Genomic DNA, 27955 nt, shown 5'->3' on the forward strand with positions numbered 1-27955 from the left:
AACGAATGTGAAGTGAAGCTTACCAAGTTTGCGATTACTTCTGACTTCGCTGAGGGCGTTATCTTCTCTAATTCATGGAAATAAAAATTGTTTCAGTTCTATAGTGGAAGCACTCTTGCTCGCTTCGGTGTACATAAAAATTCTATCATGTCATATGACCGTAATACAAAAATTCTTAGTGGAATCGAAGTTCCGCCATTGTACCATCCAAATATAACGCTTGGTGAATTCTTACTCCATTACCTTTACCGTGATTCGACCCGTGTTATTCAAACTAATCACGACGATGGCGTCCAAATAACTGCCGGTGAAATGGCAAAACTCGGTTGCCAGATAGCTGGTGGTCTTTTGAATCACATAAAAATTGGAGACGTCCTTGGAATCGTGTGCAAAAATACGTCCTATGTTACACCACTAGTTCTAGGAGGCTTTTTGGCTGGCACGCCCGTTTCAACGGTTGATCCGACTTACAGAGCCAAGGAAATCGCTCATGTATTTAGTCTCACAAAGCCGAAGATCGTCTTCTGCGACAAAGCCAACTTAAGTGAAGTAAAAGAAGGACTAAGGCAATGCGAAGTTGTTTGCAAAGTGCTAACTGTAGACGAAAGAGCGGCGGAACATAGTCATTTGTTTGACTTATTTGAATCATCTGATGCAAATGCTGAGTTTAGGTAAAGTTCTGTATAAATTTTGTGCGTATTTGACGTCTAGTTTTCTGTCCAGACCAACAAGACTAGACGTTGAAGCTTCTAAAAACTGTGCAGCCATCTTGTGTTCATCAGGGACGACCGGACTTTCAAAAGGTTGCATGCTATCACATCAGCAATGTATGAGTTCCACAAAAGCAGGGTAAGGAGAAAAACATAAATCGAATGCAGTTTAATGCCAGGTATTCTTTCGAACAGGCCGTACTTTTCGACATTATTCTCCTTTAGCAGTTTGTATTGGTATACAGGTTTTAGTGGACTCATGCAATCCCTTGCGAATAATATCAATAGAGTCATTACGAAGAGCAGTTTTTCACCCGAGCTTTTAGTTGACATTATCGAAAAGCATAAGGTCAACAGCATAGTATCTCCACCAGCACACATCCAGTTATTATTGAAGTCAAAGGTAATTGAAAAAGCCGATTTCAGCTCATTACGGATAGCTGTTCTGACCGGTGGACCCATGGATGCGAGTTTGAGAAAACAATTCCAAAAGTTCCTGAAAGCCGGATCAATTGCATCGTTCTATGCGACAACTGAAATCGGGTCCGTGATATCCTCGACAGCTCCCTTTGAGCCAATCTCAAATTCATGCGGAAAACCGACACCAAACACCAAAGTCAAAGTAGTAGATGATGATGGGAAATTATTGGATGCATTGCAAGTCGGTGAAATTTGTGTTCTGCATCCTTACACATTTCTCGGCTACTGCAACAATAGAGAAGAAACTGAAACTGCTGCAGATTCAACGGGTTGGCTGAAAACGGGAGATCTTGGTTACGTGACTGAAGGTGGTGAAATTTTTCTGGTTGATAGGAAGAAGGAAGTTTTCGACCAGATGAACTATACTGTCTATCCATCGGAGATCGAGTCATACATTCGAAGTATAAAAGGAGTGAAAGAAGTGTGTGTTGTAGGTATTCGAGAGTTAGCTGGTTGGCGCGGCGCGGCTGTTGTGGTTAAAGATGCCGACAGTTCAGTCACAGAGAAGGATATTGTTGACGAGGTTCATAGTGAGTTTCTAAGTTACGCTTGGGAATCCGACTTTGGAATTACAATTGTTGTCTTTATAGGAAATTTTCTGGATTTCAAAAGACTGCATGGTGGAGCATATTTTGTCGATTCCTTGCCAACGACAACGACTGGGAAAATCAAAAGGCTCGAAGCTAGAACAATTGCTGAGAAAATGTATGAACAAAAATTCCGTTCCAGTTCCAAGATAGACTAAGATATACATAGGAAGGTCCCCCAGTAGTTTCTTGTGCCTTGACGTAAACATTGTTTTTGATAGCCAGAATACATGTAATCAGCCACTACGATTCAAACATTTCGATTAATTTTCGACCCTAGAGCCGTGAAACGTGAATGAATACAAAATACAACCAAGGAACTGCAAATTTCTTCCAATAAAGGCTAATTCTATGAAATCAACTTCAAACACGATATCGACATACGTTCGATATCTCAATTAGAATGAATTGGATTGAAATAAAAATTATTATTTCAACCCGAAACACCCGAAATCAACTGATTAATGTTATGCGAAGCCATTGTTTTTAAGGAGTCATAGTACTTACTTGCAAGCATTCCAAGCATTCCAGGTCCAAGGTACGAACATGATTTTTTGCTTTTGAACGCATACGCGGGTCGGAGCTAAAACTTACTCACACTCTTTCCCGTCTCTTTGTTTTTTTTTGCTTCGTGTCTTTCGTACCACGTGTTCAATTTTGCACATCATATGGATAACCACTCAATCCCAGTATGTGTCTGAATTCGTACACATTGAGAATTAATAGAGAACGTCAGATTTTTTAACGCTAAATCCGTACGGTTATGGCCAATGTCAACGAAAAAGGCAAATTTATAAGAAAACCGAAAATAAACAAATTTTCGCTCGATGGATTTTACTCAAACATCTGGCCAGTGTGTAGCGCATGATCTCAGGGATCCGGTAAAGCAACTAATTTTCGAAACGGACTAATATTTTTGTCGATCCATACGACTTTAGAAAGAGGTATTTTTACACAAAGATCACCTCATGATTTTGAAAGTCTTATCGCTCATCAAACATGGGTCTGTTCCGAAAACTAATTACTTTACCGAAGTCCTGAGATCACGCGCTACACACTGGCATGATGTGTGATCAAAATTCGTCGAGCAAAAATTTAGTTATTTTCAGTCCTCTTTTAAATTTAACTTTATCGTTGACATTTGTCATTACCGTACTGATTTAGCGATAGAGTTTGTTTGTGAGATTTAGAGTTAAAAAAATCTGACGTTGTCTATTTTTACTTACGTAGTCTCTCTACTCTCGGTATACGAAATTCAGTTATTTCATGTGTTCCCTCCGTGTGATGTAAATATCTATTTCAACAAAAAATCTAATATCGTTTAAGTTTATTTATTTAGAATCAATTTGTCTCGATGAAATTTATGCATCTCTTGAACGACTCATACACTCTACGTAACTTACTCTCTAAAATTGATTTAAGTAAATTTCGACATAAAGTTCTTGGTATTCTCAGGGGTACTGTATCATTCCCAATCGCCAGGTTATACATTGACTGGATTGAAATGGATGTCTTTACCATTTATAATAAATGTAAATTTCAGAACCGAAATGATTGCTTGTGTTAAATTGTGTAATGTTCGTTTCCACCCGATTTTCAGGTTCGTATCAGATCATTCACGTTTTCTTCATCCATTCACAGATGGTAAAGTTAAAAAAAAAAATATTTTAACTTCTAAGACAGGTGGTGTGCATTTTTGATGAGATATTGTAGATATAAAAAGTAAATTAAATCTTTTTATGGTAAAAAAAAATGTTGTTACCATCACTCAATTCGTATATTATATCCATATACCTATATGAAGAAGGCATAAATACATTTTGGGAATTACATTTGAATACATTTTATGTTTTGTTTATATGTCTATCCGGTTCCAGTACGCTTATACATTTCGAATTCATTTCCTTTTCAGTGAACCACCTTGCATATTTGATTTCTTTCTGCTTCTTTTTTTCCTCTGCCTTTTGCTTTTAATAAAATTCATTATTCATTTTAATGGCATTGCTTTCGATATAGAAACGACAATTGGAAATAGAAATTCTGTTCTCAATGTTCCAAAGAACATTCAGTCAGAACTTAATTATTATTGGCGAATTTACTAACAAATATACAACGATTCAACAATGAGCCAACAGGCTAAAACATCTGTCTCTCATTTTCTTTTTAGACCCGTACGAAGTACTGGGGTCTTATAGGTTTACGCATACGTTTGTAACACGTCGAATTGGACTCCCTGAGTAAGGGGAAACCTATTGTGGTTGTCTAGAGATGCCAAATCCGCGAAAAAAAGTCCGTCTGTCCGTCTGTCCGTCTGCACGATAACTTGAGTAAAACGCATCCGATTTTGAAAATTCGTTTTTTTCCCGTTCGGTAATGTCAAAAGACAGGCTAAGTTCGAAGATGAGTGATTTTGGATCGACCCCTCCCGAGCTGTGGCCCAATAAGTGCTTTACGGTTTTTCGAAGATATCTCCGGACATTTAAACGTTAAACTTGTAAGTGATACGTCAAATAAAAGGTACTTACAATACCGATCGACAAAAAAAAGTTTATGGAAATCGGATGACCGACTCGTGAGTTAGACCCCTTGGTGTGGAACAGGCACAGGGCGGCAAGCAGTTTTTGCTTGTAGGTCGGCCACACTTGAACATATTTCGTCTGTTTTAGCTTTATTAGATAGGTATTGACCGTACCAATCAGGGAAATTTTTTTTTATGAAATTATGTTCTCCGGAGCGTGAGCTAGGTCTCTTGGAGTGAGCTCTTATCTGGCTACTCGGAAGTACAGTGAACGTGGTGTATTTTGACAATATCTCGAGTAAATTTTGACCGAATTTCATGAATTTTTTTTTGTTTGAAAGGTATTAACGAATGTAAAGCGTCGGTACTATTTCCGGTCTCCTAACAAAATGGCTGCCGGCGGCCATATTGGATTTTAGTAAAATAGAAATATATTGGGAAAAATGATACTTAGAGAGTTTCTGTTAACATGGAAATAATTTGTTATGTGTGTGGGGTTTCAGGGATTCCATATACCTATACACAGCTATATTGAGCTATATACAGGCATATTGAGCTATATACAGGCATATAGAGCTATATAATAGCATATATTTATCTGTGAAATGTTTATTTATAGTGAAATATAGGTAAATATAGCGGTATATAGCTGTTTAAATAGGAATTTATGAAATTTGTCTTCGTACGGGGCTGTCTATATTGCCTCCGGCAATTTAGTTGTATATGATAACAAGGCAAAGAGTGGATAATGTAAGTGATTTTAAAGGGAGAATAGTTTTTCAGCAGAGAAGAAAATGAAGTAAGAGAAATGAAGAGTTTCACATTAAAGGCTTTTGATACGAATAGGTGTTTCGTACGGGTCGGCGTTAGCTATGTTTCTTATTTGAAGAGAGCACACTCGCATCAGAATAAAACATTTTCGAACCGCATAATAAGGAACCATTATTTGGGTATAACATCAATAATGAAGTGATATCCACAGGCGCACGCGCTATAGTTTTTTCGAGCAATGGCTAGTTGTGTCAATTCATTTTAATTAACTATTTTTCTTTATTATTCTTTTAAGTGGCTTCATTATATCCAGGCGAAAAAAATATGTTGTCTGCCGAAGGGCGTGGCTATGAGTTGAGCCAAAGAGCCATCATTATTCAGAAACTGTTGCCAGTTCAAACTGGCCGATAATTTGAAGAAGAAAAAAACATATCCATTTGTGCGTCATCAGCTTATGCCAAAGTGAATTTCATGATGATAATTTGTATGAAGAAGTCAATTAGACGATGAGATTGTGCAGATATTTGAAAACTTTGTACAAATTGCAGAGATAGTATCGTTTCAAGTTAGCAATCAGATCTACGGTCTATAAAGAATCGTGGACTGTTTCGCATGTAGCAAAAATTCAGATATAGTAATCTCCAATCTCCTATTACCACAGTTCCAAAGAAATGTGAAGTTTTGGGCAAACTAAGGTTCGTAGTTTTGTTCTGGCGTTTCATTCAATCTAGAATATTTTCAAGGAAATAGTCCTTTTACCCACAAATGCAGAGATATAATTACCCTCAACGAAAAAAGATTTTACAAAACCAGCAACGCTGCCGTCATCATTACCCTGAATATGATCCGCATGCGAGTTATCGAACCCGCTCCTGAGTTTGAGTTATCAACGGATGGCTATAAAGAATGCTACAAGCTACAATAGACATGATATGGTACTCTATGGGCGAGGGGGCTGAAAATAAAAACAGTTTCACATTTTTCTATTTTGTTTTTATTCTCAAAACTGAAACAAGTACTAAAATGAAAAGTAAATTCGAGCTAGAACTAACTATTGGAAACAGCTCCAAACGTTCAGTGCATGGCATGGATGTACAATATCTTGTTTAATTTGCCAAAGTTCTATTAAACTTTACTCTGACCAAATATTTCATTTTCACTTGAGCGATATCATAGACAATATATTCATTGTATCGGAGCGATGATGTAGAATTTGCGGTCTGAACACCGCCACTTGCAATTTTTACACCATCAAGCATTGCATATTCAGTTGGATATGTTTGGCCACAACCCTTTACGGATTGTTCGTCATCGTTTGGTAAACCTGTCACATCCGTTGCATATGTCATATCTCGCGTTTTACCCAATGCAACGTCGCACAGTAACATCAATCCCGAGTCGTCTCCGTAGCTGGTAATACAGTAATTTGCCGATTTTGACACCATATCGGCAAAATAGATTCCTTTTCCAAACATGTAGCCTGTAGAAGGCGCCTCCTTGGGTGCTATTCGCAGACCTTTCGACAAAATGCTGGCGAAATTGGTAAGCCTCGATCCATGCCAGAGCATTTGGTGGTTTCCAAGTAGCATTTCAGAAAAAATAACTTATTCGTTAGAATAACGTTGTAGCAACGTTGTCACAACGGTTTTGCAACCGTTGTTGCCCGGTTATAGTTTAACCTACGTCAATTAACCGTTGGATAACAGTTAAACAACTAAAAAGTTAAAAATTTAAGGTAGAGCAACTATAATTTTTAACTTTTTCGTTGTTTAACCGTTATCCAACGGTTAATTGACGTAGGTTAAACTATAACCGGGCAACAACGGTTGCACAACCGTTGTGGCAACGTTGCTACAACGTTATTTTAATGAATAAGTTATTTTTTCTGAAATGCTACTTGGGTTGTCAAGCTTTTTGTATGTTCGTGAGCGAACATCTTCACGTTTCCGCTTTACTTTGAACACTTCTACAACTTCTAGTGTGTATCGATTGTGCGTTGATCCATGAGTATTTCGCATAATGTCGCAGATCGTTCGGAATTCAATGGATGTTTTATCGATCGGATCAATTGCCGTTTTCATTTTGGCGTAGCATGCGTCATACGGATTGATCCGTTCGCCATTTTCTCCTTCTAAGAACGCATAGATTGTACTAACGTTCAGTAGGCTCTGTAACATTTCATTTTTGGCTTTCACCATGTCCATCGAGTCAATAATCGGTGGCCGTTTGACACTGAAACCATGCGGTATCATTGTATAAAACTGATTTGAAGCCTCGCAAAGCTGCACAGGCGTTACATTTTCTGTGATTAGTTTTTCAATTCTCTTTAGCACCGACATTGCCGTGTAAATCTGAGACTGACTTATTTTGCCCAGCGGCATTTGTTTTATATCGATGTCACAGCTGAACATCATTTCCTTCATATGTTTTGTGGAGAAAATTAATTTCACCAACTGATAAATCGGTTGGCTCAATTCCGATTCAATGTATTTTTGCGGGATGCGTTCGGCAATACTAAAATCGATGTCTAAATGGTAGAACTTGTTTGGATTCTTTACAGAATACCTTAAAAATTCGTTGCCAGTTTTCTCCAAATATAAAGAATGGAATTTTGCGCACGCTTCGGCTGCATTTGCATAGCTTGTGAGACGTTTCGATCCAATTAGTGTTGAAATTCTTCCCCATGATTCGAATATCCAATATCTGAAATGAGAAACCAATACCAAAATGACAACTTAGGGACCGCACAAAAAGGACATCTTTTCAAGGAGTACGAAGGGCGTCACAGTCATTGTTTTTTTTTGCATTAAAATTTTATTTTAAGATGTCCTTGGTGTCCTAAACTTCACGCGTCTAGTAATACGTACGTTTGCTTGTCATTCGCTTCCAACAATTGTATTCGACAAAATGAGTTTCTATTGCTTTGGATGTCAACCAGACCCAAAATGACAATGTATTTCATTTGCACTCCCTTCCATTCTCCGATGTAAATGTGAGCGCTATCCTGCAGACCACTATCAGCATCAACCAGGTTCTTACCACTGTCATTGGCGCACAATTTATATCTGATCTTATCGGGCACCCCTTCGGTGTAATAGAGAGTTTCTCGTCTAGATTTCACATCATTTCGTTCGACGCGCAAAAACGGCTGGAAGAGAAAAGACAAATCTTAAAAATTTCAACATTATTGTCTCGATCGGCCATACATTTCCGCCCCATTCATCGGTCAAACTTCGAGTAACTATGTAGCTCAGCGGATCGATATCTTCCACTTTTGATAAAAAGTCTTCCGAAATGATTTGGATGTTGCATGCCTTTGCCTCTGCCATTAACGGTTCCATTTTGTCAATTTCCTCCTGGTTGGAAATGACGCCGGCGAGCTTATCATGGATTTTGTTCACAACACGGCCACCCAATTTTCTTATTTTCTCTTTGATTTCTGCTTTCGACGATTTAAGTTTACCGATTAACGCAAATTCCATGTTGAACAGTGGTGGACTTTTGTATGGCCTACATGGTTGACAAAGGATATGGTAAAAACTGCAACGACAGAGACATTGAATCAACACTTACGCATTAACCAGATCGGTACCATTCTCGTCTTCAAACCGAAAGGAATGTAGTGCACGTTCACGTACATGGTTTATCAGAAATGGATATTTTGACTTCATAGTAATAATGAAGGCCGCGTGTCGTTTTGGTTGTTTTACATCGTTGGTGCATTTACCCCAATGTAAGTATTTCGAACAGGAATACGTGTTGTTGTTGAAATGCAATCGTCCGTAGCATTTGTCGCAAGAGTCCAATGCACCATAGCTTAGGATATCAGTTAACAGATGAAGAATCTAATTATCGGTACGATGTTAAATAACGCTGTGTGCCATCAAAAACTCAAGGAAGATGTTCTAACCTCGCTCCTAGTTTTAGGTGCTGGCTCAGAGTTCCATTTCAAAATTTCTATTTGATCTTTCTTGGTAACATTTTTCGCCAGCTGGTCATAGAGTGCATAGTATTCTTTGTTCTGCAATTCAATGAGCTTCTCCGAATCGAACAGAAGTAAATCAGTTTCGTGTGTAACCGTTTTTCGCTTGATGACCCTGTCCCGTGAATAACACCTTTGTTTGTTAAATTGGTTTTTGTCGCAGCGAAATCAAGTGCAGTGCATGAGAAACTCGCATTCCCAGCCCACAATATTTGAAATGAAGTCACACTTACGGCACTTGTTTCTTAATGATTTCTTTATCCACTTCCGACAATCGCTTGAATCCCGGAAGGAGTTCGCCCGATTCCAACCATTCCAATTTACGTCTTGAACGAACAAAACATGGAATGTGATACCATGTTGCCGTGCCTCCAAGCGGACCATTCTCTACCGTCAGGTTGGTGATGTATTGGACATGCATTACTCTGATTTCAGGTACTCGGATCGTTTTGTTGCATTTAACACATGATTCTCCTTCCGAACGTGTGTATCCAATATGAAAATCCGGTAATTTCGTTTTAGGTGGTGCTGCAGTTTGTTTCTTTTCCGGCGCATTTTCTATGTTACCTGACAGCGATTTCGTTGGTTAAAAAGTGGGGAGGGAAATTCGTTTACGAGCAAATCAATAATAGGGACGTTAGGACATCTACTGGGAACACTTATATTTACCTAATTGTAATTTTATTAGCTGTTGATCTGCGTATCGTAAAATAGCGAATCCGTCGAAAGCGGCTTCAGTTTTTGGCAAACGGATTTTGAAGAAGCACTTCATATGATACCAGTCGGCATATTGACAGTCATCGTCTTCGGACTGAAAAGTGAGAGATTGTTTCAAAGCACACGGTCCAGCTGGCATGACAGTTTCACATCAATGTTTTATACTAGTAGCACATTTCGTGGAAGAATCACCAATTCCAAATTACCTGCATCATTATGGCTATTTTCACAACCCCTGATCGAATTTTTTTCTCACATTTTTTACAATTTTGCACACCAGACGAGTACTCCACTTTATACGGTAATGGATAATTCATTTTTGCTAAAATTTACTCCAATTTTAATGGAAATCTGGAAAAAGGCAAAGAATCACTTTATATCACTAAATCAAAAATTTCTGGATCTTGTCGCAATTCTTTTGACAATAAATGACAAAAATATGTTTTTAAAATCAACTGGTGATTTTAGATCCGAGCCACATTGAAACTTTCTGTTTCGAAGTGACATTTTTGACATTGTCATTTTTGACATTTAAAAAAATTCATAACCTCAACTGAAAACTTGTTCTGTATACAAAAATTGACTTAAAACAATCCATTTTGAATAATATTACAGTATTATCGTAAATAGTACAGTACAGTTACTATTTCAAAATTGTCAATGTCAAAACTGTCACTTCGAAACAGAAAGTTTCTATGTGGTTCGGCTCTTTGAAGAATTTTTCGTGTACTGAACCGATTTCCTGTCATATAAAGCGTGAGTTATTAATGTCAAATTTCTATCAATTTCCAAGGTCGTTTAGAAATGTCAAATTACTCCGACAAAAGTGCGTGAATGTTCTAAAACCTCTAAAACTCAAAGAAATTGTACTGCTATCTGAGTCAAACTTCACTATCCTACCAGGATTGCGTGATAATAATGAAATAGAAGCTAGTACATTCATTAATTAACGTCTTAGTAATTGGTCTACGCGATTAGTGCGGCTTTAGCTTATGTCAACGCATATGACTCGTTGAACCAGAAAATTGTATTTTTTTGTTCTATGGCAATTCCAAGCGTGATATTTTAGAGAAGATTTTACCATACGAAAATTCAAATTTTCTCATTGGACAAGCTATTCTCGTCAACCTTTTTGACATAAGCTTACACTGCACTAAACGCGTGGTATCACACTATAAGTGCGTCAACGGCTTCTGTCAAAGTATGGTAAATTTCTTGATGAGTTTTCAGTTGTCAGTGACTGAGTTCAAATTCTAAAATCAACCACTCCGCAAACAGGAGTTGTTTCTCTGCAGTGGAACGATTTTGTGACTTAATCTAAATTAGGAATACGTTCTCTATGCCCTTGCATCCATTTGAAAATATCTTCATTGCCGGTAACATTCTAAGAAACGTGATATTTTGTAAAAATTACTATTAAAAGACCTTAAGTACCTGCTCTTGAGCGAACCACGATGCAATATTGACTTTATTTTCTATAATTCGATAATCTCGATTCCATCAATCAATCAAATTTCAAATTATATTTTGATATTTCCACACACTCTGCCATACCATTGAACCAACATAAAAACTCTTTCACTTCTCCGAATCGTTGAGCGTAAATTTTTAGTTTAAGTAAATAGATCAATGTAAAAATAGATAATTTCGAACCCCTCTAAAGATGTAGAATTCGATACCGACGAATCATGCCATGTTCCACATTAATGTGTATAATGAAATGGAAATCTCTTTATTAATTATAGAAATTGTATGCCATTATAGCGAGTGGTGTTTTAAAATGCATCGATACGCATTGCTCGCACGTGTGTATTCAAAGTACATTTCTCAGTTGTTTTTTTCTTGTTCACTCGGATGTCATACCTTTTCAAATTGGAGATTTCGAGCATCATTTTTCTCAACTCAGTTCGTCTTCTGTTCAATGCTTATTGTATGTTCCGCTGTTTTGTGTAAGAGGCTCAAACGCAGCTGCTCTGTGTTTGAAATAAACTTAGGTTGTCGTTTATTATGCTCATGATATTCTTGCCTCCATTTTTCGTACCAAATAATTCACCATCAATCTGAAGAGCTCTCGAATGGTCTGTACGTAAAACAAATGAATTTGTCATTGTCGTTACAATCGGTCATCAGGGTACATTTCGACATTTCGACTACATTTGACAGAAATGAGAAGCATATATCCGTGTGATTAATCTAGCTGGAAGAAACCCAGATCTAACAAGTCATTTTGTTTCTTCTTCCCAAACCTTACTCCCAGTTCGTAGGATGAATTCGTTTAAGTCTCAGGTGAAAGAACACAAGAACACGTAGGAATGCTGCTAAGGTTTGATACAAAATCTTTTACTTCATTAGTTTTAACATGCATTTTTCTATGCATGGGAGACCTCTAACCAGTGCTTATCGCTTATTTTTGTTGTGGTCTATAACATATGGCTAGTCGACTCGTTTGTAAGCAATACGTCTTCTTTTTTTTCATTGTGACCCGTGCAACGCCGAATCAAAATAGCTGCATAATTAAACGCAGAGTCTTGAGGGTGTCGGTAATAAATTTTTTTTTCTTGCGCATAAATGGTGTAATTCGATACTTTATTCGACGATGGAGGTTGATATTTAATAATTTTTTTTTTGCGTATCAGTCCACAATACACACGAGTGTGATGGTGAAACACATGTTCTAAATGAGCGTTTAGATGTTGCGGCAAAATATTTTTTTTTAAATTTTCGATCGCAAAAAGGCGAAAATGATGAAACTGCTTTAGGAGTAGTACATTATTCACTGCTATATTCATTTTTGTAAAACTTAGCGTCTATACTGTTGCTTGCGTTATAGAATAACATAGAATTGTTCAATTCACATAAAGTGGAATTACAAATTTTCTCGAAACCAGTTTCATTGCCATCACTTCGCACTCATGCATCAAAATAAAATGAATGTCAACTGCAACTGTGGCATTTCACAAAGTTTATCTACTATGCAAACATCTTGGGAAGCGTGTACGTCTCGAATTAAATATTTTGTTCATAAACTTTGTCGTTTTAAGTGATTTGAAATTCCGAAAACTTTGATTTTAAAATAATGGAGTGCGGGATTGTGAACTCACTGGGTGGGGAATAAGGGTTATTTTGCAGCGTATTTAGCATCACTGCAATAAAACCCGAAACTTTTTTGTTTCTTGTTATTTTCGAGGCTTAGGGAAATTGTGGAATGCTCCCGCAACACTATAAAAGTATCATACCTTTAACGTTATATTCATATTTTAAAGCTGACAGCACAATACTTCCAGTATGGGTTACAGGGAACACATGGTTTCTGCTTCTTAAGAGCAAGCCTCCCAAAATTTTAATCTAATCTGTTCTAAGAACCCTTCGTTTAGCTTCATGTGACACTTCCATTGTTCAAGTGCATTGTTTAAATTAAATTGTCAAATAAACTGCGATTAAACAAGGAGCCAAACGGGTCAAAAATGGACCAAATAATCTGTCACACTCTGTTGATCACCTCTCTCCCTAATGGTGTTTGCGAACGACATGTTAGTCCACTCATCTATAGCCTCATGTATTTTAAGAACCATGACTGTACGTTCAACGGTCCACACAAGAATATTTAAATGTTGGAATGGGATGCGTTTAATTAGTGAATTATAACGAAAATGAAATTTATTTCATTTAGATTCATTCTCAATAGGCTGACAGTGGTTTTTTGCTGAAGACATCGTGAAACTATTCGAACCGAAGTTAGTTAGTTTAGTTTAGTTTATTTATTTATGTCATAATATGAGTACATCAATGAAATTTCATTTTTCTTATAATTCGCTATTTGGTCATGTCCAGTCTGCAGGTAGATATTCACATGTTCTCCTACTCTTGCAAAAAATATTTCGAAAAGCCTAACACAATTTGTAGACTATTATAAGCTTCAATTGCAATCAACGACCATCGTAATATGGATTCCGTCACTCATTTCAATTTCGAATCGTTTATCATCCTAAACAATAAAGAATGTCAACAAGCCATCCATAAATCTACATTTTCGTATGCATTGAATCGACTCGATTTTATTTGAAATAAAACCGCAACTTTTTTCAATGAATCAAAGAATCCACATTTCAATCTTGTCGATTTATTGTGGAAAAGTTTTTTTTTTGGTTTGTCACTGTTGAGAGAAGCCACATTTTAACAGACAATCGCAGTACCTCAATGTGCCTAGCCAGAGACCGAATATTTATGTAAAATAGAAACGGAAGTAATGTGGAAAAATAATAAAAAGTTTTCGTTTTTGTTTTTCCCATTTTTTTCAATATTTTTCTTTTTATATTCAGAAAAAATTAATTTCGCTTCTGAACGATTTATCACCCATTTTTCGGAATTTAAAATTCCATTCGATGTAACAAGAAAACTTTTCACAAAACTGATTTGAATATTTGTTTTTGTTGGGTTGAATATTTGAAAAATTACTTTTCCATACATATATATACACCCACCAGCACACAATATCGAACACATTTAAAAGCAATCAAGTCAGAAAATAAATTCCACCCTTAATCCGTCTCCTAAACATTGCATAATAAAAGTCTCATAATTCAGTAAAGATGAACAAGCGAAGATAAAAGCGAGTTTAATGTGTGACGACATTGGCATATGATGTGTTTATTACATGGGAAAATCGGCGATGATATAATTTCGACTGAATTCGGTGAATAAAAATTGAATTTATGGAACTGAAAATTGACGAAATTTACCGAAATAGTACATTTCGTACCTAGGACTAAATGTCTTTTTTAGCGTGTGAGAGGTTTCCAGACAGAGCCGAAGGCGAGGTATGAAACTAGGTACGAAATGTACTATTTTTGTAAATTCCGATAATTTTTAGTAATTTCAATAAATCAATTTACCAATAAAGGCTAAGCAATACAGAGCATATCCACCATTTCTGCTCTACACAAAACTTATAATTCCATTTCACTATAATTCTAGAAAAACTTTTACATAAATTTTCGATTAAAATCTTAAACTTAACAGCATAATCCGCGCACGTATAAGCAGAAGATTAAGATAAAAACTAATGTCTTATGTAAGAGGGATAAATAAAGGATTATGAATCATTCATGCATTGGTAGGGAGAAGCTCTTAGCATGTTTGTTGTCAGACTTCCTTCCTGTGATTTAAGGGATGTAGACAACAACAACAACAAAAAACATAAGAGCAAACGTACACACAATGCTTTTATCGTAGATTTAAATGTTCAGACCTTGTTGATCATTTGGCTCAAGGTAATGTATGCATTTGGTTTTGAGTGCTTAGGTGACAGAACGTTTCAATTTATCAGTTCATCAGCTGAGACTCACACTGTTTTTCAGTCTGATTGCCGACAAATACAAACTATACTAAGACTCCACACTCCCGAATGTATCGTTCAGATTTCGTTTTGAAATATGATTGGTTGTTCCAGCGATGCGATGAAGCGAATTGGAGTGGTGTTGTATAAAGACTTCATTCAGAGTCGTGCATGCATGAAGTGATTCGGATAAAAATTTCTTCCATTTTTTTACGGAAAATTCGATTTATTTTCGCATAACGAATCATGATTGCCACAAAGTACGTGTTTGAATATTATTTTCATTGTTCACATCGTAAACCAAAGCTCCGAAGAAGGTAGACACATGTAAAGTAACCCTTATGTGAACGCCATGCTTCACAATATGTCTGCTGATTATTTATTATTGTAATCATTTCTAATTGAGCTGACTAATTGAAATTTAACAGACAGGGAGTTCTCATCACACATTTTCAACTGGCCACTTACACTTACTTATTCTAGTTAGGCGTCCACCTTCCCCCTGTACGCTTCGTTTCACGAATTTATTTCGATGTCAAATCAAGTAGTTCGAAATTCCTACTAATGCATTAACGAAACATCTACCCCGAAAACAATGTGTTGTCAAGGGATATAAAAGTCGAATGCAACACTCTTCTCGGTAGCTCAAAAAAACTAAATATTTCCTTCAAGTGCAATATCGATTTCATTGCTTTAGATTAGACATGGCAGATATTAGCGAATTATAAGAAAAATGAAATGTCATTGATTTAGCTCAGTTTAAAATAAGATGACGATTTTAACGGAAGACAGTAGAAAATCATAATCCGATTCGAAACAGAGCTAAATCAATGAAAATTCTTTTTTCTTATCATTCGCTAAAGTGTGATGTCCCGTTTCTACATTTAACCATTCGTCGTCTAATAGTATCTATAATTGCCGATGCTTATTATTGCACTTAAGTCAATTAAAATGTGCATCCCATTCCCACCCCATACTCGATTTTAAATTAGTTGCCATAAATCAAGTTTGTAATCTCGTAACAAAATCGATTTAATTGGAAATTTTAATCGACGCCATTCTTTAAGGACCTCTTATACTTTATTGCTGCATCATTAAGCGAGCATTAAAGTTAAGCATTTTTGAATTGTTTGGCTCAACAAAGTAAAATTGACTTAAGACACAATGTTGCTTAATGCTGCATTCGAACGATAATATAATTTTCGTGCTCATTTAAGCTGCAAAAATACAAAATATTATAACTGCTTTGCAGGCACCTGCTTCAATTTCCACGATTTGTACAATATTTGTTGTTTGCGTACATAATCTTCATCGTAAGTTAATAAACGAACCAACTTATGACGATATAATGATCGAATATAATAAAAAATGCATTTACGACAGGGTATGATGCATATACCTAAGCAGTTACTCGGTAAATACAACGACTCGATTCCGATTCTTATTTAAATAAACGTTAACAACCCTAATAATAACGAAATATACCGGAGGGGATGGTTTAATAATGCGTTTTGTCATTTCAAAGTTCTAATCTGTGATGTGTATTATTATTATGACTGGCAGTGGCTAGTCGCGTGACCTAAGCTAATATTGTAATGAAAGGAAACTGTGACTGTGTGCGCGCGTATGGATGTGTCGTCATGCTTGGTCTACTGAAATAGGAAGTAAATTTGTGAATATGTGACAACGTTAGTCATTGTATACGCTATTAAGCCTATCAACCATAAAATTGATATTATACAATCTTGACCCGAGAGCCATTTACCGGATTGTGTTAGGAACGTATATTCAAGTCCATGTTCGCATTCAAAAAATAGTCTGATTCGAACTGACGAAAAAAAAAATTGCTAACACGATAACCGAACCCTTTTTAATTAGGGTAAAATCTGGGGCAATGTTACGACCTACGCTAAGTGGAAATCTGCGAATATATGTGATATGTGTTTGCGCAAATAGAATGAATGAATGGAAGGGAAAAAAATCAACTCACTCCATTTCCCATCGTATTATAATGTGTAAGGTAGACGGAATCCGACAGAAACTGGTTTTTCATTTGGATCACTTTTAATGAAATGAAAGGAAAAGTTTTGCCTTTTTTTATTGTTATTTCGATTGCAATGGTTAACAATTTGAATTGACGTGTGTGGTTGTTGTGAGTTTGAAAAGGGAACAGTTAAAGACTGAATGACTTATATGGATACCTCAATACGATTATCTGAAAAACGATTCGAAAGGTTTTTCGGACGTAGAAAATTCCAGAAATAAATTTTGTGTCACGTTATACTGCTGTTATACTTGCTGAGTTTAGTCGTAACGAACTCGAACATCATTTATTGAAGCAACGAAAACCTTTTCTCATTGTAAAAGCATAATTGAAAATTGGATTACAAAATGATTTTGGTTTTGTTAATTGTCGGACTGTTTCAATTCAGAGCTTTGTAAAGGATGACATTACGACTTTTAGGGGAGCTATGAAAAAAAAAGTCCATTATGAAACAAGCAGCCGCAGGCATTCACGTTTTTCTCCATAAAGGAAACGAAAGTTTTACTTTATACAATTCTGGGACGGAATTGACCGGTTTCTTGCCTCTTAGTGATATCGTTATGAGGGTATCGCAGGTTTAAAGTGCAAAAAAGATACTATAGAAACCTTAGACGAATTATATATAGACTGGAAATTACGAACAAAATTACGTAAAAATTGTGTCCCCGACATGAAAAACGAAAAACGGATGAAATTTACTCGAGTTACAGACGGACAGACGGCCCAAATTTTTATTACGGATTCGTTATCTATGAACATAGGCAAACACTTTGCCCTTACCGTCTGCTTCGAATTCCGTCAATTACACACGGCATCGTAATCCTATAAGCCCCTTTGTACTTCGTACGGGGCTAAAAATAATAAAATATTGGAACGATTACCTTGGGGATGAGGTTGGAACCTTTCAGAGATGGAAGTGTACTCTATTTAAATGGATCAAAATATTTCCAAAAAGTTTCCGTGAAAAATATTTTCGAATTAGCACAGGTTTTTTTTGTTATGATTTAGCAACGGACTAAATGCAGCAGTAGATCTCACCCACAGCGCGAGGCTATTAGACTAAAAACTTCGAAAAGATTCTTGAAAATATTTGAAAAGAGCAAACTAAAAAGCTGAAATGCCTACCAATTCATAAAAAACACTTGAAAGTTGAGAAGTTTTTTCTCCTCCTAATATAAGCCACACTCGAAAAAAAAGCGTCTTCACAATATTTTCACAGTAAATTAAATATAAATTGTCCCGAATATTAAATAAAAACAAAATTTTACATTCGCGATACTGGATTTTCAAAATACTAAACTGACAACTACCAAAAATGTCATCGCCTACATATGTTGATGTAAAATTCTACGTAAAATCGTACGAAATATTCATCTTATACAAACTGATGTTGGGGACATAATTTACCGTACGAAATACCACTCTAGGTATGATTACTCTAAGATAGAAACAAACCTCTTACACATACGCCACTCTTCAACAACAAAAATCGATAAAATTTACACCGTCTTAACAGGTAGTGGCAAAAATGCTATCAATATAAGGATGCTAGTTATAGATTCATGCATGTCGGTGTTAAGCGAATCATAAGAAAAATGTAACATAGAAAATTCAATTACATTTTTCTCATGATTCGCTAAATATGCTCATTATAGGGTGAGTCAAATACAAAAACTTCTCGAGTTTTCCAAGATGCTCATACATTTTAAAACGTCTGTTCGTAAATAAAAAGGAGTGCTGTGGTAACCTACCCCTTTACATCGAGATTTTACACTTCTCGTGCCAAAAAAATCGGACTCTTTTGAAAGAATGAAGCTTTTTAAATGGGATGTCTTTATGTTGCATTACACCCAAGAAAGCTACACTGTAAACGTTTCTCTTTTCTAAACTTTGAAACATTTAATTTGGCTAGAGAAATGATAACAGATGGCGTTGCTTCTGCTGGCCAACTGGAAGAAACTACGCCACCTGTTATTGCTTCTCTTTATTTGGATTGCACGTACACGGCATTTACTAAATCTAATACTTTCAGCTGTATACGTGGATATGTTAATACGAAACAGAAGAAAGAATCAAATCAGGTAAACTCCCATACTGAGCTGCTATGTTCTGGATTACTTTCGAATTCTGATGGGAATTTCAATTTATTTAATTTTAATCGATAAAATTTAATGTCAGATACCACTGACTCCTGCCCTTTTTTTCTACTTGCAATTATTCGCAACTCTTACACCCGTTTTATTCGAAAATGAAAAACAAAATTTTCTATGGAGCTGAACTGCAACTTAATTGAATGATTTAAATCAATCAAAGTAATTGAAATTTCAATTGTTAATTCAATTATTTAACAAAATGTTACATTCAATTATAATCCGATTAAATTGTAATTTAATCAACATGTTTTCGGATTATATCCACCACAACACAGCGCGCTAATTCGTATGCCAAGAGACAAAAGGTAGCAGTAATGAATAGCAAAAATATTACCAACTGAAAATGCTCAATAGAACGATTAACGGTACAAATATCATTAAAATGTAATATGATTTAATTTGACGACAACAACCACCTCTCTCTCTGCGGGGAATCATATCTTTTCGTTAAATAAACAATGTGCTGAATTCATTTAATTAAATGGTTGAAGTAAAACTGAAGACAGTTCGGTTATTACATGAGGTACTTAGGGAATATTATGCATACCATACACAGAATGTGTGTACAACGAGTCGTTTGTTATTTTGCTTACAATGTTTGCTTACATGTACCTTACACATAAACCAAGAAAAAGTTACATTGAGCTGAGATATGACATTTTTATATCCCTTTTATGTTTTAATTAAGAAAATTCCATGTTTAATCACCAAACAACCGGCATTGAAATTCCATAGTCACTACCGACTACCGAACTCAACGAACTGCTTTATCCATCAATAGATCTACACAATCTATCAAAAACAAGAAAACAAACCCACCGAAAAAATCCATAATTCAAACAATCCCTTATCGGTTCTGACCATAAAAATTGTCGTAAAATACCATCGATTTTAGGCAATTGCCGAAGACAATTAAAAGTTACTATAACAAAAAATCGTTGTTGCCGAAAACATTCAGAAAATTAAAAAACGAGTCGATCATTTTGAACGACATTCAAACAGGGTTGGTACAAAAACCAAAAATGTTCTAATTCAGCGACAATAAAAGTTGTTCTAAGTTACACCCCTGTGGTTCTTCGACTGTGCCATTTCTAAGTGCCCCCAAAAATTTCTTTCGAAAACGGTTTTCAGTCTGTTCTGTCTTTTTCTTACGAAATTAATAGTTACATGAATGCGCTGAGCGTAGTCTGATATCCATATATACCATACATATGTATACATTACACAATCATATAATCTACGATACATCATGCACTGTCAAGTATATAAGGCAAAATGCATCATATTGTTTTGCACCCACACAAATTTAAGAGCTCCTGTACGCTGTTGTACGTACACTGTAAACGTATGTATATAGTTTTAGTATAGAGAGTCAAGCGTTTGTATAAATAAGGCAAGTTCAACACCAGAGTATTGCTATTGCTACAAGAATATCGTCTTCTGTCTGAGAATGACTTTCGTGTCCTATCTGTAGGTTCACATAGCAATGCGAGTTCCCATTCGCAATTAGCAATTATTAGAGGTAGTCTGTTGGGTCCTAGGTGCCCTAGGTGCTTACGGCACAGAGAGAATATTTTCAAAACATTGGGAACTAATTGAAAAGGGACTAATTGGTCTCTGGGCTTTATATGGAAAGTCTAGTATAGAGTCTGTAGAATCCTAGATATAAGCTAATTCTCTGTTAAATTCTTCAGACCGCGATGAAGATACACATTTTTTTAAATTATTTATCTATCCCTTGACGTTTCAATTTATCAGCCAAAAGCTTTCGATCTGAGTCCTTTATGCAATAAAATTGATGATGACTGCGATTCCATTCAGTTGAACAGTTTCTCAAATTGTAAAACTTATGTTATGCCAACAAAAAAAAATATTATTTGAAAGAGTCCTTAACAATCGAAATCAGCAAACAATGAGGACATTTTCTCTATCAATCGTCTATTATTATACAATTGACCAAAAGTATAACAGAAAAAGTTATGCAAGCAAGTATCTGTGTAACTAGTCTTGTGGTACACTTCAGAATGATTCTCCGAACAATACAACTTCAGAAATTGAACTCTAATACCTCTACAAAATGAGAAAAGTTGTTGGTAAATAAAACGATTATTATATACCAGTCAGTGCGGAGAGTTCAGTAAAACTTCAGTGCATTTATATAGTGCCATATATACGTATACGAATATGTAACAGAAAATACATAACGAATAAACGAGGGTTTCGTGTACCGGCGCGGCAAATGAATACAGTTGTAAAGTGTGCTTAGACAGGGTAGCATTTAGGGTTGTTTATATTTGGATCAGTGCTTTCTGTTAAGATACGTGAATCGGAGCCAAGAACAGATGATTCCTTGCAAATAAATACTTTTTCGGACTAAATTCTGCTACGACTCCAAATACTAGTGCAACTATAAGTCGGAAAATTCTAACTCTGCAACTACTGCACAGCCTACTTTCATGAAATTCATTGCTAAAAATTCGGAAAATTCTTCCCCGAAATCTTTGAATTTCCTCGAAATTCTACAATTCAAGAATTTCCAAACACAGATGCCAATTGAACCCCCCCCCAAATACGTAACTTCACCTTTCATTGGTGTATGTTTACTCGAACTGGATGACTCATCTTCCATAACCACCATCACATGTACATAATAACAAAAATTTTCGTACATAATATACTCACACTATACACACCAGTTCGGATTGCATGGCTTTGGCTTTGAATTTCCATGTTAAGTTTGTTTGAGTTCAGTATTTAACAATTCAAAGAGTCGCACAGACACACGGCAATCGTGTACGTTAAACGAGAGAAAAAATTGAATAAAAATTTCTTCTTGTTCTTCATGTTCTTGTAATTCCACACAAAAAATATTTCGGTTCTTTGTTCGTCCCATTAAAAAGGGTCTCTCTCTCTACGGTTTTTATTTTGTGGAATGCTCGAAACTATCCATTTACAATATGAATTAAATTAAATTGGAAGATGAACACAGTTCGGTCGATGATTGTGTAGACCCTGCACTTATTTCGGGTACCATAAATATTTGTTGGATATTCTGTGTAAAAGGGCGATTATCTCAGCGAAGTTCACTGTGAATGATTCAATTCCGTTGAAAGATGGACTTTTGTGGCAATAAAGTAGTTATTAAATGTTGGCTTAGAATTGTGTGAAGAGAAGCATGGTGTTTATCAAATAAAATATCATTTTGTGTGTGCTACACCGTGGTAATTGATTTCTTTTCGTGTTTTTTTTTTCGGTGGCAAACTGTTTGTGTCAGATTATAGAAGAGGCTGGGGGCGCACTTAAAGAGATAATAATTTTGTGTGTTGATTATTTTGTGTTAAGTGGGTTGAATTTAATTATTACAACCAGTGGACGTTCGACCCCAAGCGGATGGAATAATGACATTGTTTCGTTTATTGGAAAATGGATTATAATTATTCGGACTATGATTCTTCTTCGATATATTCTGATGAATCGGTAATTATTTGATTGTGCATCAGATTTTAATTGCATGCCCTAGGTAAACAAAAAAACTTTTTTTTGTTTTGTTATTTTTCGCAACATTTTTTTTGTTTATTTAAAATTATTCAGTCGATCGAAAGTGTTTTGGCGCCAAGAATGTCATTACAATTTCATTAATCATTCAAATTTACCTAAGTTGGTCATTCAAAAAAGAAAAATTGTTTTGGCGCCCAACACAATTTCGAAAATTCACCAGAAAAATAATCTGTCTGTCATTGGAAATCTGAAAAAGCATTTACAATATATATATTGAATATTGAGCAGCTCTTTATCTCTCAGCGCCAATCTATCAACCAAAATGTACAACCTATCCGTATCCGATAATAAATCAATCAAAATTATAGTCAAACCTGATATCATGAACGATTCTCTCGTCTGTTTTTCGTTTAGGGAAGAATAGAATCTTTAATTTGACGATTATATATTTGGAAAAGCAACGAAAATATTCGGTATATCGGCATATACTATACCGATCGTAATCTTCTGGTTTCTGGTTTCGAACCGCCAATCATAAATCAGACGAAACAAAAATATTTTTTCGCTTAATTTATTTCAATTCAGCGTTGTTACCTTAATATAAATGAAGTTTTCAATAAAATGGGAACGCAGAAAGAACATTTATTTTCGGCACGCACATTCCATTGTCAGTGTCGTGATAGTAGAGAAAATTGGAAATTGAATTTTCTTTGAGGTTCAGATTGGTAAAGTTTACACAACGGAGCGAAAAGAAAAAGTTCAATGGAATTTCATTCCTTTTGAATGTTGGTGATGACAGTTTGATGTACATCATTATTTCGGTTGTCGGTACGAAATATCAACCGTTTTTTCTTCTTTAGCAAACTACTATCTTATCTCGATTACAATTTTTTACGACGGTACCTTGACAGTGGTCGGAGGGGTAAAACTCGAATGAAATAACTTGATGTAGTGCTTACAAGAAATTTATTTTTGAGTCGTCAGTTTTTACACGCACTACAATTTTGGAGTGTAAACTCTGCTTAGAAACGAAATCAGAAAATTTTACTTCTCACAAAACCTTTTTTTGCTTAGAATCATGCTTTTCGTCGATTAAAAATAACTTGTCTGGATGATCTGACCTAATTGCAAGATTTAATACTCTTAGCGGAAGAAGTTGACTGTGGAAAGTTAATTTTTAAGGACTTTACACACCAATGAGGCTTCAACTGAGTTGCTCAGCGAAGCTATCATTAGCAGTCAGTCTTCTATTATTTTTAATAACTTCTCGCCACCACTGGCGCCCAGTTCACAAGGGCTATTGGGAAGCAATTGTCTCCCATGGAGAGATGACCTCTATATTAAGTTTGACCATTTGAACTGGTTTTAAGGACATTTTATTAACTTTGACCCCTATTGAAGGAACCTCTGTTCGCTACAAATTTTAAACTATTGGCGGGAAGTGTTCAACACGTTTGCTGATTTTTAATTGGGAGGTTTTGAATCGACGAACTCGAAGAAAAGAAAATTTCATTTCCATCTGCGAATGCATTTCTGTTGACATTGTGAACTCACTTTTCAGTCATGAGTCAACACCACTCAACCACAATGGAAACGCATTAGCACATTTCGTTCATAATTCCAATTAACTCGATGAATGTTTCAACGGCTGGCCAGAAAGTGTATATCGAAACTTTTGCTATCAAAACGGATTTGGCGCCCAACGTCAGAGTTACAATTTAGAACAATGATACAAAAATATTTCCAATTAAAGCACACAATACAAGAGAGCAACTCGAACAAATATAACAGCCATACAACGTATATAATATAAATATTAGATTACATTTTATTCCAATTGAGTAGCGCATTCAAAAGATAAAATATTTTTATGCATAAGACAAGCCATATTGAACAATTTATATACTTCACTTGCTCCGCGCACTGTGGAGCACCGCAGAGTTAGAGGAGAAGTGTATAGTACATACAGTTATTACTCTCCGGGTGTAGAATTTCATTCTTTGCATTTAATATGTCGATATCAATTGAATGGCGCATTCATTAAAGTTGTCTACACACAACTCGAACAGCAACTAAAGTCATATTTCATTATCAAAATTCGTTGTATTCGGAAAGAATTTAACAAAATGGAACGATAAATTCACCGACCATTTATGCGTTTTGTTTGATAAAATTTGAAAAAAAAAAAGTATTTTGTGTGTGTGTACACACAACGTAAATGAATGTAAATATTTTCTATGCGGTCGTATTACACACAGTACAATGTGTGTCCGATCAATGCGCTGCATGATGTGAACCGATGCATAAGCATTATGTATACATACAATTGTAATGCACTGCTCGGTTTCATATCATTTCGAGATATGCAGCCTGTGTTGTTTGGTTTAGAATTGAATATGTACGTATGTAACACTCGAATTGTATTAATCTACGGTTAGCGATTAAGACATTTTACCATTGGGATGCCATTCACAAATTACGAACGCGTATTTTCGTAACTCCAAATGACAGACACCGACAATCGTAGACAAATTACTGTAGGAAGTTGAGGATATTCGTGGCAGAACGAATAAAATAACTAGATTGATTGCAGGATTACTGTGACTTCCAACACTCCTCCTTAATCTTGGAATGAATGTAAACCTTATACTTCTTGACTCCTCCTGAATGTTAGAAAATTATACGAAACTCGATTTTCCAACTTTGATTGTTGATATCCCAACCAATCCAGTTGTTAACATCACTCCCATCACACCTACCGACTTTCGGCTAGGCCTTTGATATCATTGTCTGTCGACGTTCGGACTGACATCCATTCATCCTTTAGAGTAAATCCCTATGTGACTACCTCCGCAGGCAAATTGTACCATGACCCGAAGTCTACCGCCACCACTCTATGATGCACAAAATCAGTGCATCTACGTAACTGGTACTGCCGTTACCGCGAAATTCTTTTCTTGAGCCATCAATAGTTCATACCACGAAATCCAGCAAATAGATCTGTCGTCGCAAGCTTGACGTTGCACTTCTTTGCTACGTTTCCCCGTTCGTCGTTGTATGTAACCAAGGACACTCAATGTATGTAATTGCTGTTTAACTGGCCACAATTTCCAAATATGACAATTTCTTTGTTTCTCCGTTTGTCGTTTAATTTACTGCTTGACTTCCCAAAACGTCACATATGAAAAATTGCACAACTTTTCGGCTTCCCACAACTTTAGAATTGGAACATTGAAGTTGCTTCGTTTCTCCGTACGCGAATCGATTTTGTACGATATACAATCGCTAAACCGAACTGGTGTGCATACCGTATTTTGCACCAGCTGGTCCCATTTGGAATTGTATTTGACCAGCTGGTGCAAAATAACGTATGCACACACCAGTTCGGCTTAGCGATTGTACCAATTTCAAAATAAGACCAAATTCTTCTTTTCGTTATTTATTCTTCTGACTACTGGGCCCATAACCTGTAGGAAGTTGAGGATATGCGTGACAGAACGAATAAAATAACTTGATCTGAATCCGAATATTGGCTTTATTGAGAACAGAATAATTTAGATGTTTTGTTGTAAACAGATCGAAACAGAATGAACAATTTCATTTTGTCAACCAAGTAACTAGACTGTTTGCAGGATTACTGTGATTTCTAACCAGTACATGTTGAATAAATGTCCAACAAATATTTGTGAACGATCTCCACAGTATACCCGGGCAGTTGCTCACAATACAAACTGCACAGCACTCTAATGCAGTGAAATAACCGCAAAGACGAACTCACAGTTTCGTATTTATAAGAGAAATTGCATAAAATATAAATCGATTATTTGTAACAAAACTCTGCATGGCATGAAAACTGCAACATAAAACCATCCAATATAATAGTTCTATATGTACTGTACTGAACGTTGACTTTAATGAATAAAATTATGATACATTTGCTCGTGTGTTGCGTTATAAAGATATTTTTTTCCGAAAAGAAATATATCTACTGAAATAATGTCTCCCGTTGCTGGGGATATTATACACAATTCACTGTACGCGACATTATAACATTCGATGAATCCATTTGTTTTTATTTTATTATACGATTCAGCAGTAGTATCATAATATTATTACCGTTCCAGCCGACAAACGTACTGGCATTTTCTTATCATAAATAAAGAGATTTCGAGAACCGTTTTTCACTTTATTGTTTTCGAATGAATTCTTGCCCGGGGGGACGTTATACGACAATTTATTCGGTTTGAAATTTAAATACAAAATTTGTTTTTAAAGTTCTTGGCATGTTTCGGACTTTTTAATAAAATGATTGAAACCCAAACCATTTTGCTAACGTAGCGAATAGTTTCCGAATAAAAAAAAAAAAAAAAATACCTTTCATACCTTTCTTGGATATTATACCTTCGGTTATACTAATTTTTTGCAACAAAATATCTAATAAAGGAAGAGAAATGCGCTTTTATGCCGGAATTTTACTACTTTTTTATGGTCTTTTTGCTCCGGCGCTACATGAATTATAATATTAAATTGAAAATAAACTAAAGAAAATTTTTTATGTGCACTGGCTCACTGGCGAATAAACAAATCCTTTTAATATGTCCGGATATTATACACACACCGTCTGCGAAATGAGTCAGTTTCTTTCAGCCAACTTACTAGCAGAGAGAATTAATTTCATTGAAATGGGGGGTGTATGCTATGTATGTATGCTACCAGACATCCGCCATTAGTATTTTTGATTCTTATAAAGAAAATCTTTAAAGAAAATATTTTTCATTATTTTTAACTAATGCCCGTGCCACAATCATACATAGTCGTACACACAATGTAGCCAATATTTCATACATTTCAACATTCACAATATTTATTTGACAGATGTCAAATCGTATGGCAATTTCAATATGGTGTGTTATGTCACTCATTGTGTACGAGGAGCATAAAAGAACTTCTACAGAAATTAAAACTAGAAACTGAAGAAGAAGTGTCTTTTGCTTGCCCAAGCAGAATGTGAACTATCTATTAAGAACTTCTAATAATTTTCTTGAATTCCCTGCAGCAAATTGTTTTCTCACATTCAAGCTCTTTAATGGAAGATAGGAGTTTTCATAAGGTCTTTCCTAAAAGTCTGTTCTACCAAATGCATCTCCCGCTTTTTAATGA

The 27955-nt window shown here is 35.7% G+C and overlaps 2 protein-coding genes and 1 long non-coding RNA gene across 9 annotated transcripts in view; 2 read left to right on the top strand and 1 right to left on the bottom strand.

Annotated features, from left to right (window-relative positions):
* LOC119077955 (amyloid beta A4 precursor protein-binding family B member 1-interacting protein) overlaps positions 1-27955 on the top strand; it is a 137496-nt gene that overhangs the window by 82336 nt on the left and 27205 nt on the right. The window contains exon 1 of one of the 6 annotated variants that reach the window (XM_037185327.1): positions 22052-22774. The exons of 4 other annotated variants lie outside the window; for them this stretch is intronic. In XM_037185327.1, coding sequence (XP_037041222.1) covers positions 22721-22774 — 54 coding nt within the window. In that variant the 5' untranslated portion in view covers positions 22052-22720. Of the gene's footprint in view, positions 1-22051; positions 22818-27955 lie in introns of those variants that run through there. One more of the 6 variants, XM_037185329.1, reaches the window with a different exon arrangement.
* On the top strand, positions 25-12151 carry LOC119077958 (4-coumarate--CoA ligase 1-like). Of its 2 annotated transcripts, XM_037185335.1 has the most exons (6): positions 25-671; positions 724-849; positions 906-1720; positions 1781-1953; positions 9197-9208; positions 12146-12151. In XM_037185335.1, the coding sequence occupies exons 1-4, from the start codon at positions 148-150 to the stop codon at positions 1933-1935; spliced, it is 1620 nt and encodes a 539-aa protein (XP_037041230.1). In that variant the 5' UTR covers positions 25-147; the 3' UTR covers positions 1936-1953; positions 9197-9208; positions 12146-12151. The 2 variants fall into 2 exon arrangements, with proteins under 2 accessions (XP_037041230.1, XP_037041229.1); XM_037185334.1 differs by lacking the exons at positions 9197-9208; positions 12146-12151 and having other exon boundaries at positions 1781-3615.
* LOC119077959 lies at positions 2784-27727 on the bottom strand. Its single transcript, XR_005087914.1, has 4 exons — positions 27583-27727; positions 13294-13304; positions 8299-8307; positions 2784-2794 (listed from the first exon to the last, which is right to left on the bottom strand). It is a non-coding gene; the product is annotated as an uncharacterized LOC119077959 (long non-coding RNA).

Source organism: Bradysia coprophila, unplaced genomic scaffold, assembly GCF_014529535.1.
Source record: "Bradysia coprophila strain Holo2 unplaced genomic scaffold, BU_Bcop_v1 contig_24, whole genome shotgun sequence".
Lineage (NCBI taxonomy): Eukaryota > Metazoa > Arthropoda > Insecta > Diptera > Sciaridae > Bradysia > Bradysia coprophila.